The sequence below is a fragment of the Terrapene carolina genome, unplaced genomic scaffold, assembly GCF_002925995.2.
Source record: "Terrapene carolina triunguis isolate 2854851 unplaced genomic scaffold, T_m_triunguis-2.0 Scaffold926, whole genome shotgun sequence".
NCBI lineage: Eukaryota > Metazoa > Chordata > Testudines > Emydidae > Terrapene > Terrapene triunguis.
The window spans coordinates 4,366,195-4,379,512 of NW_020665277.1; the positions used below are offsets into that span (position 1 = coordinate 4,366,195).

The 13,318-nt window shown below is 38.1% G+C and overlaps 1 protein-coding gene across 1 annotated transcript in view; it reads right to left on the bottom strand.

The window, feature by feature from the left end:
• TRIM33 (tripartite motif containing 33) overlaps nt 1–13,318 on the bottom strand; it is a 71,154-nt gene that overhangs the window by 42,096 nt on the left and 15,740 nt on the right. Inside the window, exons 3-5 of the mRNA XM_026660988.2 lie at nt 4,540–4,658; nt 4,201–4,348; nt 1,462–1,594 (exon numbers count right to left, since the gene is read on the bottom strand). Of these exons, the coding sequence (XP_026516773.1) occupies nt 1,462–1,594; nt 4,201–4,348; nt 4,540–4,658 (400 nt within the window). The remainder of the gene's footprint in view (nt 1–1,461; nt 1,595–4,200; nt 4,349–4,539; nt 4,659–13,318) is intronic.

A 13,318-nucleotide genomic window follows, 5' to 3' on the forward strand; every position in this document is an offset into this window, starting at 1 on the left:
TTTAGTGGCACCTGAAAGCAGGTTATTAGTGAAGTCTTATGGAAGAGAATACACTGTAGAACAAGATGTGTCTATTTATGGATTGTTAATCAGTTAGTGTTAAGTGCACAACAGGTGGAAATGTTAAACAGGCTACCAAGCAAAAGCTCGTCAACAAATCCTAGACGTCAATATTCTTGGTAATTGTATTTTGAGGCTATTTACAATCAAATAGCATGAAAAAAACCTGGGCCAAAATAGCTTACATTATGAAACTGTCAGTAACTGTTAGAAGTTAAAGAAGTTAAGTTCTCTGTTAAGCTGCTTTAATGTTCTATGAAGTCATTGACTATGCTGGAAAGGTACTAAAAACGGCTAGATCAGCTGTTTCAAAGCATTGTCCAAATAAACTGAAAGAGCAGCTTTACAGAGAAGTGCTGTCTGGAGACAGATTGCAGTAAGCAGTTCTGCAATGGTCTGCTAAAGCTCCCAACGTGCAGAGTTTTATTTCTATAGTTGATTACTTGAAATATATATTTGCACATTAGAATCCTTACTACACCACTGCATAACTACTTACCAAAATTCCCAAACAGCATCATTCAAATCACTGCACAACCATAAGACTTCAAAGACTTTATGCTCTTCAACAGCTCCTTCTCTCCAGTGGATCAGATAATTTCTTAAGACTAATACAAAATGAGAGGAAAACTTACATTCTTTATATGTTACCAGCCTCACCATTTTTAATTGGAATTAGATAAGTTTCAGACAAGCAACACACCAAGACAAGTGGATCAGACTTCAGCCCACTGTATTAGGCAAGTACATTCATCCATGATGCAAACCTTATATATAAGCTTTGTGATTTAGCCTAAAAGTTATACAGTATGCATCATATTAAAACATGACCTTTCCAGAAAATTACTACCTCACCCATCATTCACTACTATAGCCTCCATTCATTCAAAGCAACATTTTTTTAAATCCAGGTTTGTGCCAGTTTTATGTTTTATTATATTTCATTTGTGTACACCTTAAAGTGGCAGCTCCACTTGAGTGCCAGGCAAGTTTATACCTTAACCTCTACTGTCAATTCACCTCAAGCCCTGACCAGCAATTCTCTGAATCCAGTCCTAGATGTCCCACATAGCTCTACCAATGCACCACCCTTACAAGTCGCAGGACCCTTTGCTACACCAGACAAGCAGGCAGCCAGCATTGTAGCATTGTGTGACTGTTATAAGTATTCACCACAGATGAGGATGAGACTAAAATATTAATTTATACTTATGACCTAACTCACCTGTAGAACTCAGGACCTTAAAGGAGGCCTAGTGAGTTCCCCTCACCAAGAGAGCATTTCAGTCTAATGAACAGTAAATACAGCAATATTTAATTACACAAATGCTTGATATTAATTTCACTTCCTCCTGCTCTGAGAAAATGCACCAAGGAGGTAAAACATGTTAATAACTGTACCTGTGTTCTTTGTGTTCCAATAACTGACAGTCTCTGCATGTCAGTCTGTCACATGTTTCACAGAAAAGTTTTAACTGTTCTTGTTTGTGGACAGGACAGAAAACAGGACGTTGACCGGATGCTCCCACGGCCTCTGTTTTTAAAAACAAACCATTTTTGCATTTTAAAATAAAGTTTGAAGAGCAAAATCTCTAACTGCCATGCTGGGTAAGACTTAAGAAGTCAGGCAAGGATAATTATAAACCTATTCTCAGGTAAGTCAGTGCATATTACTGTAAATATGTACTTATTAAAATATTTACAGTGTCAGTAGTTCCAGGTGTGTTACTTTTAAGCAAAAAAAGGGTGAGGATTGCTTTCCCTTCCCTGCCTTAAACCCCAAATCAAGCTATTTTGTTTGACTGTAAAGCCACATGTCATTTCACCCTCATTATCTGAAGGTTCAAACACCCCTCAAACTTCTGTATTGTCAAGAACCCAGGGATCTTCTAAATTACCTCTTTAAAACCCTGACAAAATAGCAGCAAATCACATTTAATGGGAAAACTAATGTCAAAGTAACCACCACCACCACTACTACTAGGGAATTTCATTTTGGACAACATCTAGTCATCTGAGCTGCAGTTGGGCTGGATAATAGAAATTTACACACAAGCAAATAAAGGATAAAAGGCAAAAAAATTCTTTCTGAGATTCCAAATTGCCCAATGACCCTCTGAAGACACTTGTGGAGGAAAAGCAGTCTTTGGAAGATGAAGCAGATCAGGATTAAAGAGTAGTAGTAAGTGGATGTTTCCTTGTATCCTCAAGTACTGTCTGAAGCTTGTTACGTGATGCAAGTTATTGTAAGAAAAGACAGCACACATGAATACAAAGTTGGGTCTTCCACTAAAGAAATTTTAAAGTATTCAAGATATATTTCACATGGTCTAACAAACCATCACAAACATATAATAGATAATTTCTTCCAAGTACATGAAGAGTAAATAATTCACCACAGCTGATATCACTAAGAATCACTATGTGGTTCGGTTTCTAGGGAACGATGACTGTATTAAAACAGTCCTAAATATGGAAGTGATATTTTCTAACACTCTACATTCGCAGCAAAGTGTTGAAGGGTAAATCTGGCTGTATTGCCATCCTGATAAAGTCATGCTATTTGTAGGTGTTACATTAAGAATGTCATTTTTTAGGTAGCCATGCTGTTGTGGCTTTACCTGGACACACTGCCACCTAGTCAGATTCAGAAGTTTGAAAATTTACCAATGTAAGATCTTATGAATTAGTAAATGATGTCAAATTTAAGGCAGAAATCAAAAAGCCTCTTAAAGTTTAATTTTGCTGCTAGAACTACAAGTTTTTGGACTAATCAAACCAATTTTCATGAATATTAAGCATTATAAGTCATTAATAATACAGTTTTGGCATAGACCAGGAGTTCCTGGAAAGCACTTAAAGTGCAACTACACTAAAAGGGGACCAAAACTGCCATCATGAGGTTACTAGTTACATACTCTCAACTTATTTGATATCACTATTGTGAACAGAACAACTGACTGTCTTAATTTGACCAGCCGACATGACAGACTTAGATTCTGCAGAATCTAAGCTTCAATTTAAAAATCTTTTGTCCCTCGTTTGCAAAGAAAACCTTCCAAATGAAAATGCAGTAGTTTTACATACCCCGAAAACGGCTCTAAGAGGAGTCCCCATTTATTTCAGTAGGTTGTGAACTGCAAAGCCTAATGATGACAAATTAAGGACCACATTTCTCAATACTTTAGATATGCAATTAGACAGTTTGCTGGTACTACTGTACTAACTGAGTGCACAAATTTGGCGTGAAATTGCACATGTAATTGGTGAAAGATACTAAGCAGAAACAGTGATGGTCCTGAAAGTGTGCTGCCAATTGCATCCCCACTTAGTGATACTGATGCAATAGTAACTTGGCATCCTGTACAAGGGACATATTCTATGCTCAATCTTTATGTAAACCTCCTGTGGGAGCTCTGCTGCGTATAAAGGGTGGTACAGTATGACAAACTTCATAGCCCTGGTCCACCGACCATAAAGGTGTATTCCAGTCCTCTCCACCAGATGAGTTGGCACTTGTTTTACACTCCCCCCACCCCCTTTTTAAACTACCAGCCCAGAAAATACATCCTAGGATCTTGAAATGTAGTTTGGCTCTGTTACTAGCAATGATAGAACCAGAAAGGTTCTGCAACTGGAACTTAGCCAAAACAGAATCCAGTTCACGCTCCCATATCTGTCCTAGCTCTTCAGTGTTAATAAATACATTTGTCACTAAGGTAATCTGGTATGATTCAGAATACACATCAGTTCTGTTGATTAAGGTGGTGCACCACTCACACTTTTTAAAAAAACCCAAACCCAAACAAAAATAGAAGCCTCGCCCTGTTTTTCTGTTCTATACTCATGCATTTCCTTCACAGACCCTTTTAACAGTATTAAGTATTACCAGAACAAGCCATTTTAATTTATTTAACGTGTACAAGTTTCTTCCACTTTCAAGGCTCACTGACTGCATGTTGGCTTGCCCATATCTTTCTCTAAAACCTTCCAGGGAAGTCGCAGACTAAAGATAAGTACATACAACTCATCCTTCCTCTCTTGGTTTGTATGGGCACACGCTCACCCACACCAGAAACCTCCAAGTAGTTTTTATTCCTAGACTACAGGTAGGATTGGGCAAAAGATCAGCAAACTTACCTGAGGAGACATCCTCTTTCTTTCTGATCATATGATCTTTAGTAAATTTTACTCGCTGATGTGCTTCTATGCATGTCTTGCACAGCCATTCCCCACATTCCACACAAAAGCCCACAGCACTAGCATTATCTTCACAACTAGTGCACACCTAAAAGCAGGAACAAAACAAGTCAACATAGTTACTTACAAAAATTCAATTTCCCTGTGGGGTTTTAATATGCATGTAAGTAAAGTCCAGTAAAAGTGTTCATTTCTTTAGATGCTCAATCACATATACCTACAAGATGCACATACACCAAACAGTACCTAACTTGCAGTAAGAAAAGTAGAAAAACATACCTGTTCTGATTTCTCATCAGAGCTACTTGGTGCTTCCGAAGTGTCCTTCACAAAGTAATTATCCACCAGGTCTATCTGTCTGCACTCCTGGCGGCATATTGGACACCTGATCACACCAACTGCAACACAGAAAATAAATGTTTTATATTCCCTTGGTTTCAAGAAACAAAACGATGAAAATCAAATTTATAACAATGTGACAGAATCAAGTGGGTTTAAAAGACAAGTGACCAGAATGAACAAAGAAAACCATCTTCTGAGTGCTTAATGTGATTGGCTAAGTGAAAACCAGACTCTAGGATTAATATCAACACCCTAACAAACCCACACTGGGCCAAACATGGTGAAGTTTCACCCAAACCTTTAGAATGAAGGACCAAACACCACTAAAGAGACTTTCCTCCCTTCAGGGGGGCCAAGCCCAGCTGGTATGAATTGTGATGCAATCATTCAGAGACTTTCCCAACAAGATCCAAGTATAGTACGTCATTTAGTTAAATGACTTGGTCTTGGCTACATGGGTTTTTCTTTCTAAGTAAGGTTAACTATTTTACTCATTGCATCCCTTCCCTGCACCTCAGATCCATTACACAAATTTAAATGTCAAAGGAGCCTTAAGACCAAGTGACTTCGTCCCCATACTCTCCAATTTGAATTCTTATCATATGGATACAATTATTCCACACTACATTAAGGATTTTAAATGCCTACAATGTACTCCAGCAGACTGTTCCTAGCTGCAATATTGCAGGCAACAGAACCTCAATCACATGCTTCCACTAAGATTTACCAGAGTACCATGGGGATATTCTAAAAATCTTTTGATTTTTAAACCCAAAACCAGCGTTTTCCTTAACAGCACAAAAGTCAGCCATTACCCTAGCTGCATTAGTCTTGCTACGTTCTATACTATGAATTAGTATGAACTGCAATGAAACTACCAGAAAAAGAAAAGAAATCTCAGAGCAGACTAAATGTGTCCCCTACATAAGCTTAAAGTTAGTACTGGAATAAAGCACTGACATTTTGGATGGTCATGCCTCAGAGTTAAATTAAATCTTTTTATTTCATGTTTTAGATGGAAGAATTTTCAGATGAAATATCCTGTATATTTAAGTGAGCAAACTGATATTTAACAACAGAGCTGGGAACTTCAGGAAAAGATGATGTTGCTATTTCAGTGGAGATCAGTTAAGTCACTGCCACAGCAGAAAGACATCAAGAACGGAACCTAGAAGCCCAAGCACTTGGAAGCAAGGTTTTGGAAGATACAGTATTTAAACTAAATGGGAATGTAGCTAGATAATATGATGTCACATTAGTAATTTCCTGTTTTCAGGAACTTTGGTAGGGCATTACAACACTCCACCCAACTTCAAGAAGGGATGTTCTCTAGCATGACCTATTTCTAGCCATTCTGGTTGTATTGTTGTATTATTGTTGTACTCCATTTACAATGTGCATAACATTGCTAAACTGTTTAACCAACACACAAATAAATATCAACAAGCAAATGGCAGCAAACAACATAAAGGCCAAAAAAAACCAAACCCCAAATTGGTAAAAAAATTAAGTTACATAGTAACTACAAACTGGGTAAACAAATTCCCTGGTAGTAGCAGTAACACTCTGGGATCAGTAACACTGCATCCTGAGTAAGGCACATGTTATTCAAAACAATCTTGTTCAGTGTCTGGGTATCAATACTAAATACTAACACAGCAATATTTAATAAACTGGTTAATAAAGAAAATGGGTAAACATTCTCCCCATAAAAAGACAAAAAGCAGGGGAATGTAGTAGGAAGAGAGCCTGAGACATAAGCCCTTGTATCAGAGGCCTGGTATGAGGCAGGACCTTCTCACAAAATCTGGCAAGAACAGGACTAATATTGCAGAAATACACATTCGTAAGAAATGCTAAGCACATAGTACTCACACAAACACATCCAGATATCAAGGATGGTACAAAAACATTCCACAAGGATAACAGGAACACACTGACCCCTCCTAAAAGATCAGGTCAGGATGACAGTACGTAATAGAGATGTTTTGATCAAACCCCTATGTACAAGGTGATGGGTAAAAACTAGCCACATCGGAGGCAGTACCAACTTGTTTGTATCAGGGTATAAAGATGCATCTCAGAGGGAGTAGCTTTGTCCAACTGAGGGGGGAATGGAAAGTCCTGCCATGCACTGAGCTGCGTCCATTGTCACATGCATACGTCTTAGCATCCTCGTAGAGTCTGCCAGGTGCTATTACCATGCTTTGTCGACAATAAACCTGGCCTGGCGCCTTTGTACCTTAACGGATCTTGTGGTCATTGGGCAGTTTGCTCTAAGTCTGCTGTGCCAGCTGTCTGCGCACAACTGGGGCAGCACACAGGGAGAACACACACATGCAGCCAAACATCTAACCACATTAACCATTGGAACAATTTACCAAGGGTCGTGGTGGATTCTTTATCACTCATGATTTTTAAATCAAGATTGGATGTTTTTCTAAAAGTTATACTCTAAGAATTATTTTGGGGAAGTTCGATGGTCCATGCCCTACAGAAGATCAAAAGAGAATATCACAATGCCCCTCCGCCCCCCCTTTCTGGCCTTGAAATCTATGAATTTACTTTATTATATCTACCCTTTGAGGGAGTAGCTTTCAGATTAGTCTAGAATTAATGGTCACTGCCTCAGAATTCTTGACGTACATAAGAATGGCCATACTGGATCAGACCAAAAGATCCATCTAGCCCAGTATCCTGTCTTCTGACAGTGGTAAATGCCAAGTCCCCCAGAGGGAATAAACAGAACAGGTCATCATCAAGTGATCTATGCCCTGTCACGCATTCCCAGCTTCTGGCAAACAGAGGCTAGGGACACCATCCCTGCCCATCCTGGCTAATAGTCACTGATGGACCTATCCAGTTCTTTTTTGAACCCTATTGTAGCCTTGGCCTTCACAATATCATCTGGCAAAGAGTTCCACAGGTTGACTGTGCGTTGTGAGAAAAATACTTCCTTTTCTTTGTTTTAAATCTGCTGCCTATTAATTTCATTTGGTGACTCCTGGTTCTTGTATTATGAGGAGTAAATAACACTTCCTTATTTACTTTCTCCACACCAGTCATGATTTTATAGACCTCTATCATATCCCACCCCCAGTCATCTCTTTTCTAAGCTGAAAAGTCCCAGTTTTATTAATCTCTCCTCATACGGAAGCCATTCTATACCCCTAATCATTTTTGTTGCCCTTTTCTGAACCTTTTCCAATTCCAATATATCTTTTTTTTGAGATGGGGCGACTACATCTGCACACAGTATTCAAGATGTAGGAGTACCATGGATTTATATAGAGGCAATGTGATATTTTCTGTCCTATTATCTATCCCTTTCTTAATGATTCCTAACATTCTGTTTGCTTTTTTGACTGCCACTGCACATTGAGTGGATGTTTTCAGAGAACTATTCACAATGACTCCAAAATCTCTTTCTTGAGTGAGAGCAGTTAATTTAAACCCCCCTCGTTTTATATGTATAGTTGGTATTATGTACACATGCAATTGAACTTATTCCGGGAAAATAATCTAGGATGACAAGATATCGCATCAACCCAAACTCCGGACTGTTGCAAGGGTTAGATTTGCAGAAATAACCAATGGTTTCATATTATCTAGGTGTACAAGTGTTCACTTATTTATATAATGAAGTCTCCAAGGTGAGGAGAGCCTTGATATTTTCTTCATACTAAAAGCTAAGATTCAGTTAATGATGGACAACCATGTGAGATAATTCCAAAAAGGTACTTAAACCAAGAGTCTAGATATCCAGAGGAAAAAAATGGTTTCACTAAACAATTACCACTATAAGTATTCTCAGTGGAACACCATACCCTTGACAAACTGAAACAGATCACACATCCCTCCTCGGTTTTACTACAGTTCTCCTAGGCTAATCACAAGACAGTGGAAGGAAAACTAATAAAACCAGAGGTCTAAAATCTCTGCTCTCTCTGTAGTCAGGTCCCACAGCTTAATACACTTCTTGAAAAACAGCCTCTGGTTCTCACTGTGAAAATTAAATGAGGGGGGAATAAACAAGCCTCAAATGTTTCTAGAGGATTTAGCCATCTAAAAATATGTAATCTTGGTTAGGGTGATATCACAAGACTCAAGAAAAACAGTTGTACTTCACAGGTTTTTCACATAAAGAGCCAAATACTTCTTGAGATCCCATGTGAAAAAAATCTATTTTCACACCATTTTTAGGGTGACCTGCAGAAAGCCAATGTTTTAAAAAGGAGAGACAAAAAACATACCACCTATGAAAAGGTAGAAACAACAAGTTACAATTTCAGATCACAAGAAGGACCTTGTAAATAAGCAAAGATGTGACTGCACATGAAGTGCCCACACCAAAGTAATGGGTATGGAGGATAGCTCAGAACTTTCCTTGAAACACTAGATTTATACTCTTGATTAAGTTCATTAGAGCCAGAGTAAGAGTGCACTCATGTACTCAGTGGATTACAGAGTCCTTCTAAAAAAAGTTTTTATCTGCTCAGCCTGCACATTAAATGTCATTTTCGTGTTTCAGATTTCATTATTTTCAATAGTGGTTTTCATATATCCTGTGCAATATTATGCAAAATGCATCAGCCTGTGTCCCACATTCTTCCAGTCAGAATACATATCTATCAGTAAATCTATGTGTTATCTTAACTATTAAGACTCCAAGTTCCATTCTCCCAAACGTTGTTGATAAGCTTTCTGTATGAGAAAAATGTGGAAATGGTGTTATTTTATAGAAAAGAAAAAACAGGAGGAACTGGTCACTACCATCAAAACTTCCACAACATGTAACCAAATTAACAGAAAAACAAGTGTATTTTAGTACTTAAGCTATTTATGGCTCAATGTTTTAATCACGAAGCCAGAAGAACACAAGGAGGTTTTCCTTTCCAGTCTTCCAACAGGAGGCAACTTTCTCTCCTGTCAGGAAACAGGCAGAGCTTTCAGGAAACAGGCCGTTTCCCTGAGGTGCTGGTGGACATGTTGGTGGTGTTTTCCGATCCACCCAAGGCACCTAACAGAGCTTATGATGGAGCAGAACACAGACATAGCAGACTCAAACTAGCTGATGATGCTATAACCATCACAGACCAAACTGAGTGCTTGGCACAATGTGTTAGCGGCTGTTCAAACTTCCTGTAACGTGCAGGGTGGTCAGTGACATTTTCCAGCAGTGCACCACCGTCAAATAGCTAGAGCAGCCACACTGTGGGAGGCCACTAGGTAGTCTGGGATCTGACTGGTTTGACTTGGGTCTGCATGCTGCAGTGTGGATGCCAGAACCCCAGGTTCGAAAATTTGTGAACGTAGAGTTAACAATCAGTGTAGACCCTAAAGCCCTGGGTTCTCTAACCCAGGGTCAGCTGGGTTGAGTCCCTCTAACCCTGGGCTTACACTAAAGTGTAGATATACCTTAAGAGTTCATTGTATCATACACAAAAACACACAGCTGCTATGTAAATTAGTACCACAGATAATAGCGGTTCTTGTTTCTCTCCTGTAACCCTAGCTAAGTCTGATCTAATCAAGGAGCAGGAATAACTTCTTACCTGAAAATTTGGTTTGAGTCACCAATCCAGCAGGTAGGGAAAGCCTGCCTGGCACTGTCAACCACACTCAAATGGAGATAGGTTTCACTTGCCATCTTCTCACATCATGAGCCACTCCTCCCTGTCATGGCACCAGGAGAGAGAGTGTTTCCAAAGCCTGCAACAGAGGGAGAAGAGAAACTCCCAGATCCCTTGTGACAAGTTCCTAACAAGGGTCAGGTGACCCCAATAGGAGGAGTAATTCACCTAACACACTAATATGGGCAGAAGGCAATCATGAAGGAGGAAATATGCCCCTAAAACTGTGTGGTGAAGGAGGCACCAGTGAGTGAGAAGAACTAGGGTACATAGTGTTTAATGAAGGAATTCAGTCCTGTGTAACTGCTCTGTAGATTTTGCATACTGACAATGATCTGACTTATTAAAACTACTCAAAAAAAGAATCCACTGGAGGATGGATGAAGGGAATTCTTGTCACCTTCTAAGAATTGTCACTATCCTTCTAGTCAGCTGCCAGACCCAAGAAAGGGAATTTGAGCCTCCATTAATCAGACAATGAATTACAATCTTGAAACTGCAGCGTGAGAAGCAAGGACATCTTAACGGTTCTTCAGCTATCTGAATGATATTTTTAAGAGATAGAAGTTATTTCCTCACCTTCTTGACTGAAATAGAAGATAGAACATCCAGATGAAGGAAAGCCTTGTTGAGATGAAGGAAAAGATGCAAGCAGAAGAAGTTCTACTATATACCAGGAGCGTTACATTGTTAGATAACTGAAAAAAGGCTGGAAGGTCAAGTCTTGCTTAGAGCTCATGTTACACATTCATTTTGTGGGGTCAAAAAGATTTTATTAAGAGAATGTCAATGCAGGAAGCTTTTTTTGTAGCCCTTTTAATTGTTTATAACTCAGATAACAGTATATTAAATTAAAACCTTGGCTTTACTACAGAAGGACTCAAAAATATTCAAAACAATAGTAAGGAAAGTCACTATTCCTATTTTCATAGAAGTGAAAAAAAGATCATTAACCCTTACAATAGGTTCTAAAATCCCACACTAACCTATATTGGAAGGTATTAAAGAGACATTGACATAAAAATCGTACCCATCTGAAATTTTACCTACCACTGTCAAGTAACATCTAAAATGTCTTTAAACATATTTTTCATTTTATTTTGTGATTTGACATGAGTATTTTGCCTATAGTTAGCATCAATGTTTTCTCAGAATAGTCAGATTCCCCTGATAACTGCTTGCATGGGTCTTTCACACAATACAGGAGAGAATTTTTTAATAAAAAATGTAATTATGTAAACCATAGAGGTGGCAAGTATAATACCCAAAAGTACTTTTAATTATAAATTTACTAGATTTCAAATTAATTTTGTCCTTTTAAATAAACTGCATCTAACTCATTACTCAGATTCTGCCTTCTTCACCATGACTTCATAAAAAGTTCTCTATTTCTTTAATGCTTTAGAAGATCTGAAAAACAGCCAGAAAAAAAGCTGAATTCTACAAAGACCTTTCGTGCTGTGGGATAAAGTTAGCTGAATCTTTTCAAGACAGCATTCATTAGGGTAAGTCTCCTGCCCATTATCAACCAAGCACAATGTTCTGACTTGGGGTGGAGGGGGAAAAGAAGGAGAGAGTCAAGCTCTTACTTAAGGCATTTGTAAAACACTTGTATGAAAAGGAGGAAAAAGAGTTCCAGTCCACAAATGGAGTAATCCAAACCAGCGCACCTTGCTCTATTTGAATACATTTTACCCAATAACTATGTGTGTGTGTCCACCCCCATCTGTCCTGGTTTTTCATAATCTGTAAATCAAGGCAAACAAATAGGATTTCGCAGACCAAGCCAATGTGAATAAGATTTCTAGAGAAGTTGCAATTCAGGCAGGCTAGCCCAAGAATAAGTCTATGGGCCAGGATCATCTTAGCTGTTTGAGAATAATCAGCATGAGTAGGATTTCTAGAGTCTTGTTTCATGGAAACAATAACTGGAAAGATAACTCAGCTGAAAATCCCATTTTCTATGTTCTGTTTCATGAAAAGCTCTGAATATTTGCTAAAAGCCTCTTAAAAATTTTGGAGCAAAAAGATTCATTACAAGATTTTCTTATCTCTTTAATAGAAATTTGCACACTCAAGGATTCTTTTCCTAGAAAGAGGTTGCCCACTCAGCCAGTGAACATTTAGGAGACCTTGAACAAAGAGGGCTTTTAGCCCAATGGGCACAAGATTATTTGAGAAGTTGTTTGAAAATAATTGCTGAATTTTCTGATCCTAGTAGAGCCTTTTGACTATAAATGTGGTATAAGAAGATTAGCAGGTTAAGTCTGACCATTTTTAGTTATAAATTGATGCTTTTCCCCCATTCCAAGACCACGTGCCTTGACAAATTTCTTGTTCAGGGGAATTCCCCCTTTAAATTTCTTTGGTCAACCATAAACACCATAAATCTGTTTCCTGAGAGAACAGATCATGTGAACTGAGCCATTTCCTCTCTTTTCCCTAGATGATTTCAGTATTGTTAAGTTTCCCATGTTCCCTTGCAGCTTTGGTTATTTTATTTAAAGCTTGCTCCTAGACTCATTTTTGATGCAACTGATTATCCAGCTGACAACAGAATGTGAAGTACTGATAATATTATGAGCTCAACATTAGTCAAACTTAAAGGTACCTAGTTTTCTCTATTTAAAAACCCAATTTTACTTATAATTTAAACCAGACAAAATGTACAATTCAACCCAAAGTAAAACCATTGCACTATGCTACAAAGAAAGGTAAAATTCATACCTTAGCTTGTTCCCAGAGGAGGAGTATTTAAGTGTGTTGCTAAGGAAAATATTCATCTTACCATGCAAACAGAAGAATCAAAAATAAAAAATTCTTGCTACTAAAAGCAAAACTAGATTAGAACAAAAAGATATCTGGCTACAAAATACACTTATTTGCTATATTGATAAAAGTAGGGTGTAGAAAGTAAATTATGAGAGTCCAAACACTGAGCATATAAGCCTGGCTAAATTGCTTTTATTTGGACATATAATCTTGGATTAAACTTTTGAAAAATGTAATGAAAATGTCACTAAAAATCAAACAAAGAAGAAATGTGAATAAATGGCCATTACGTATTTGCTTATAAGCAAGAT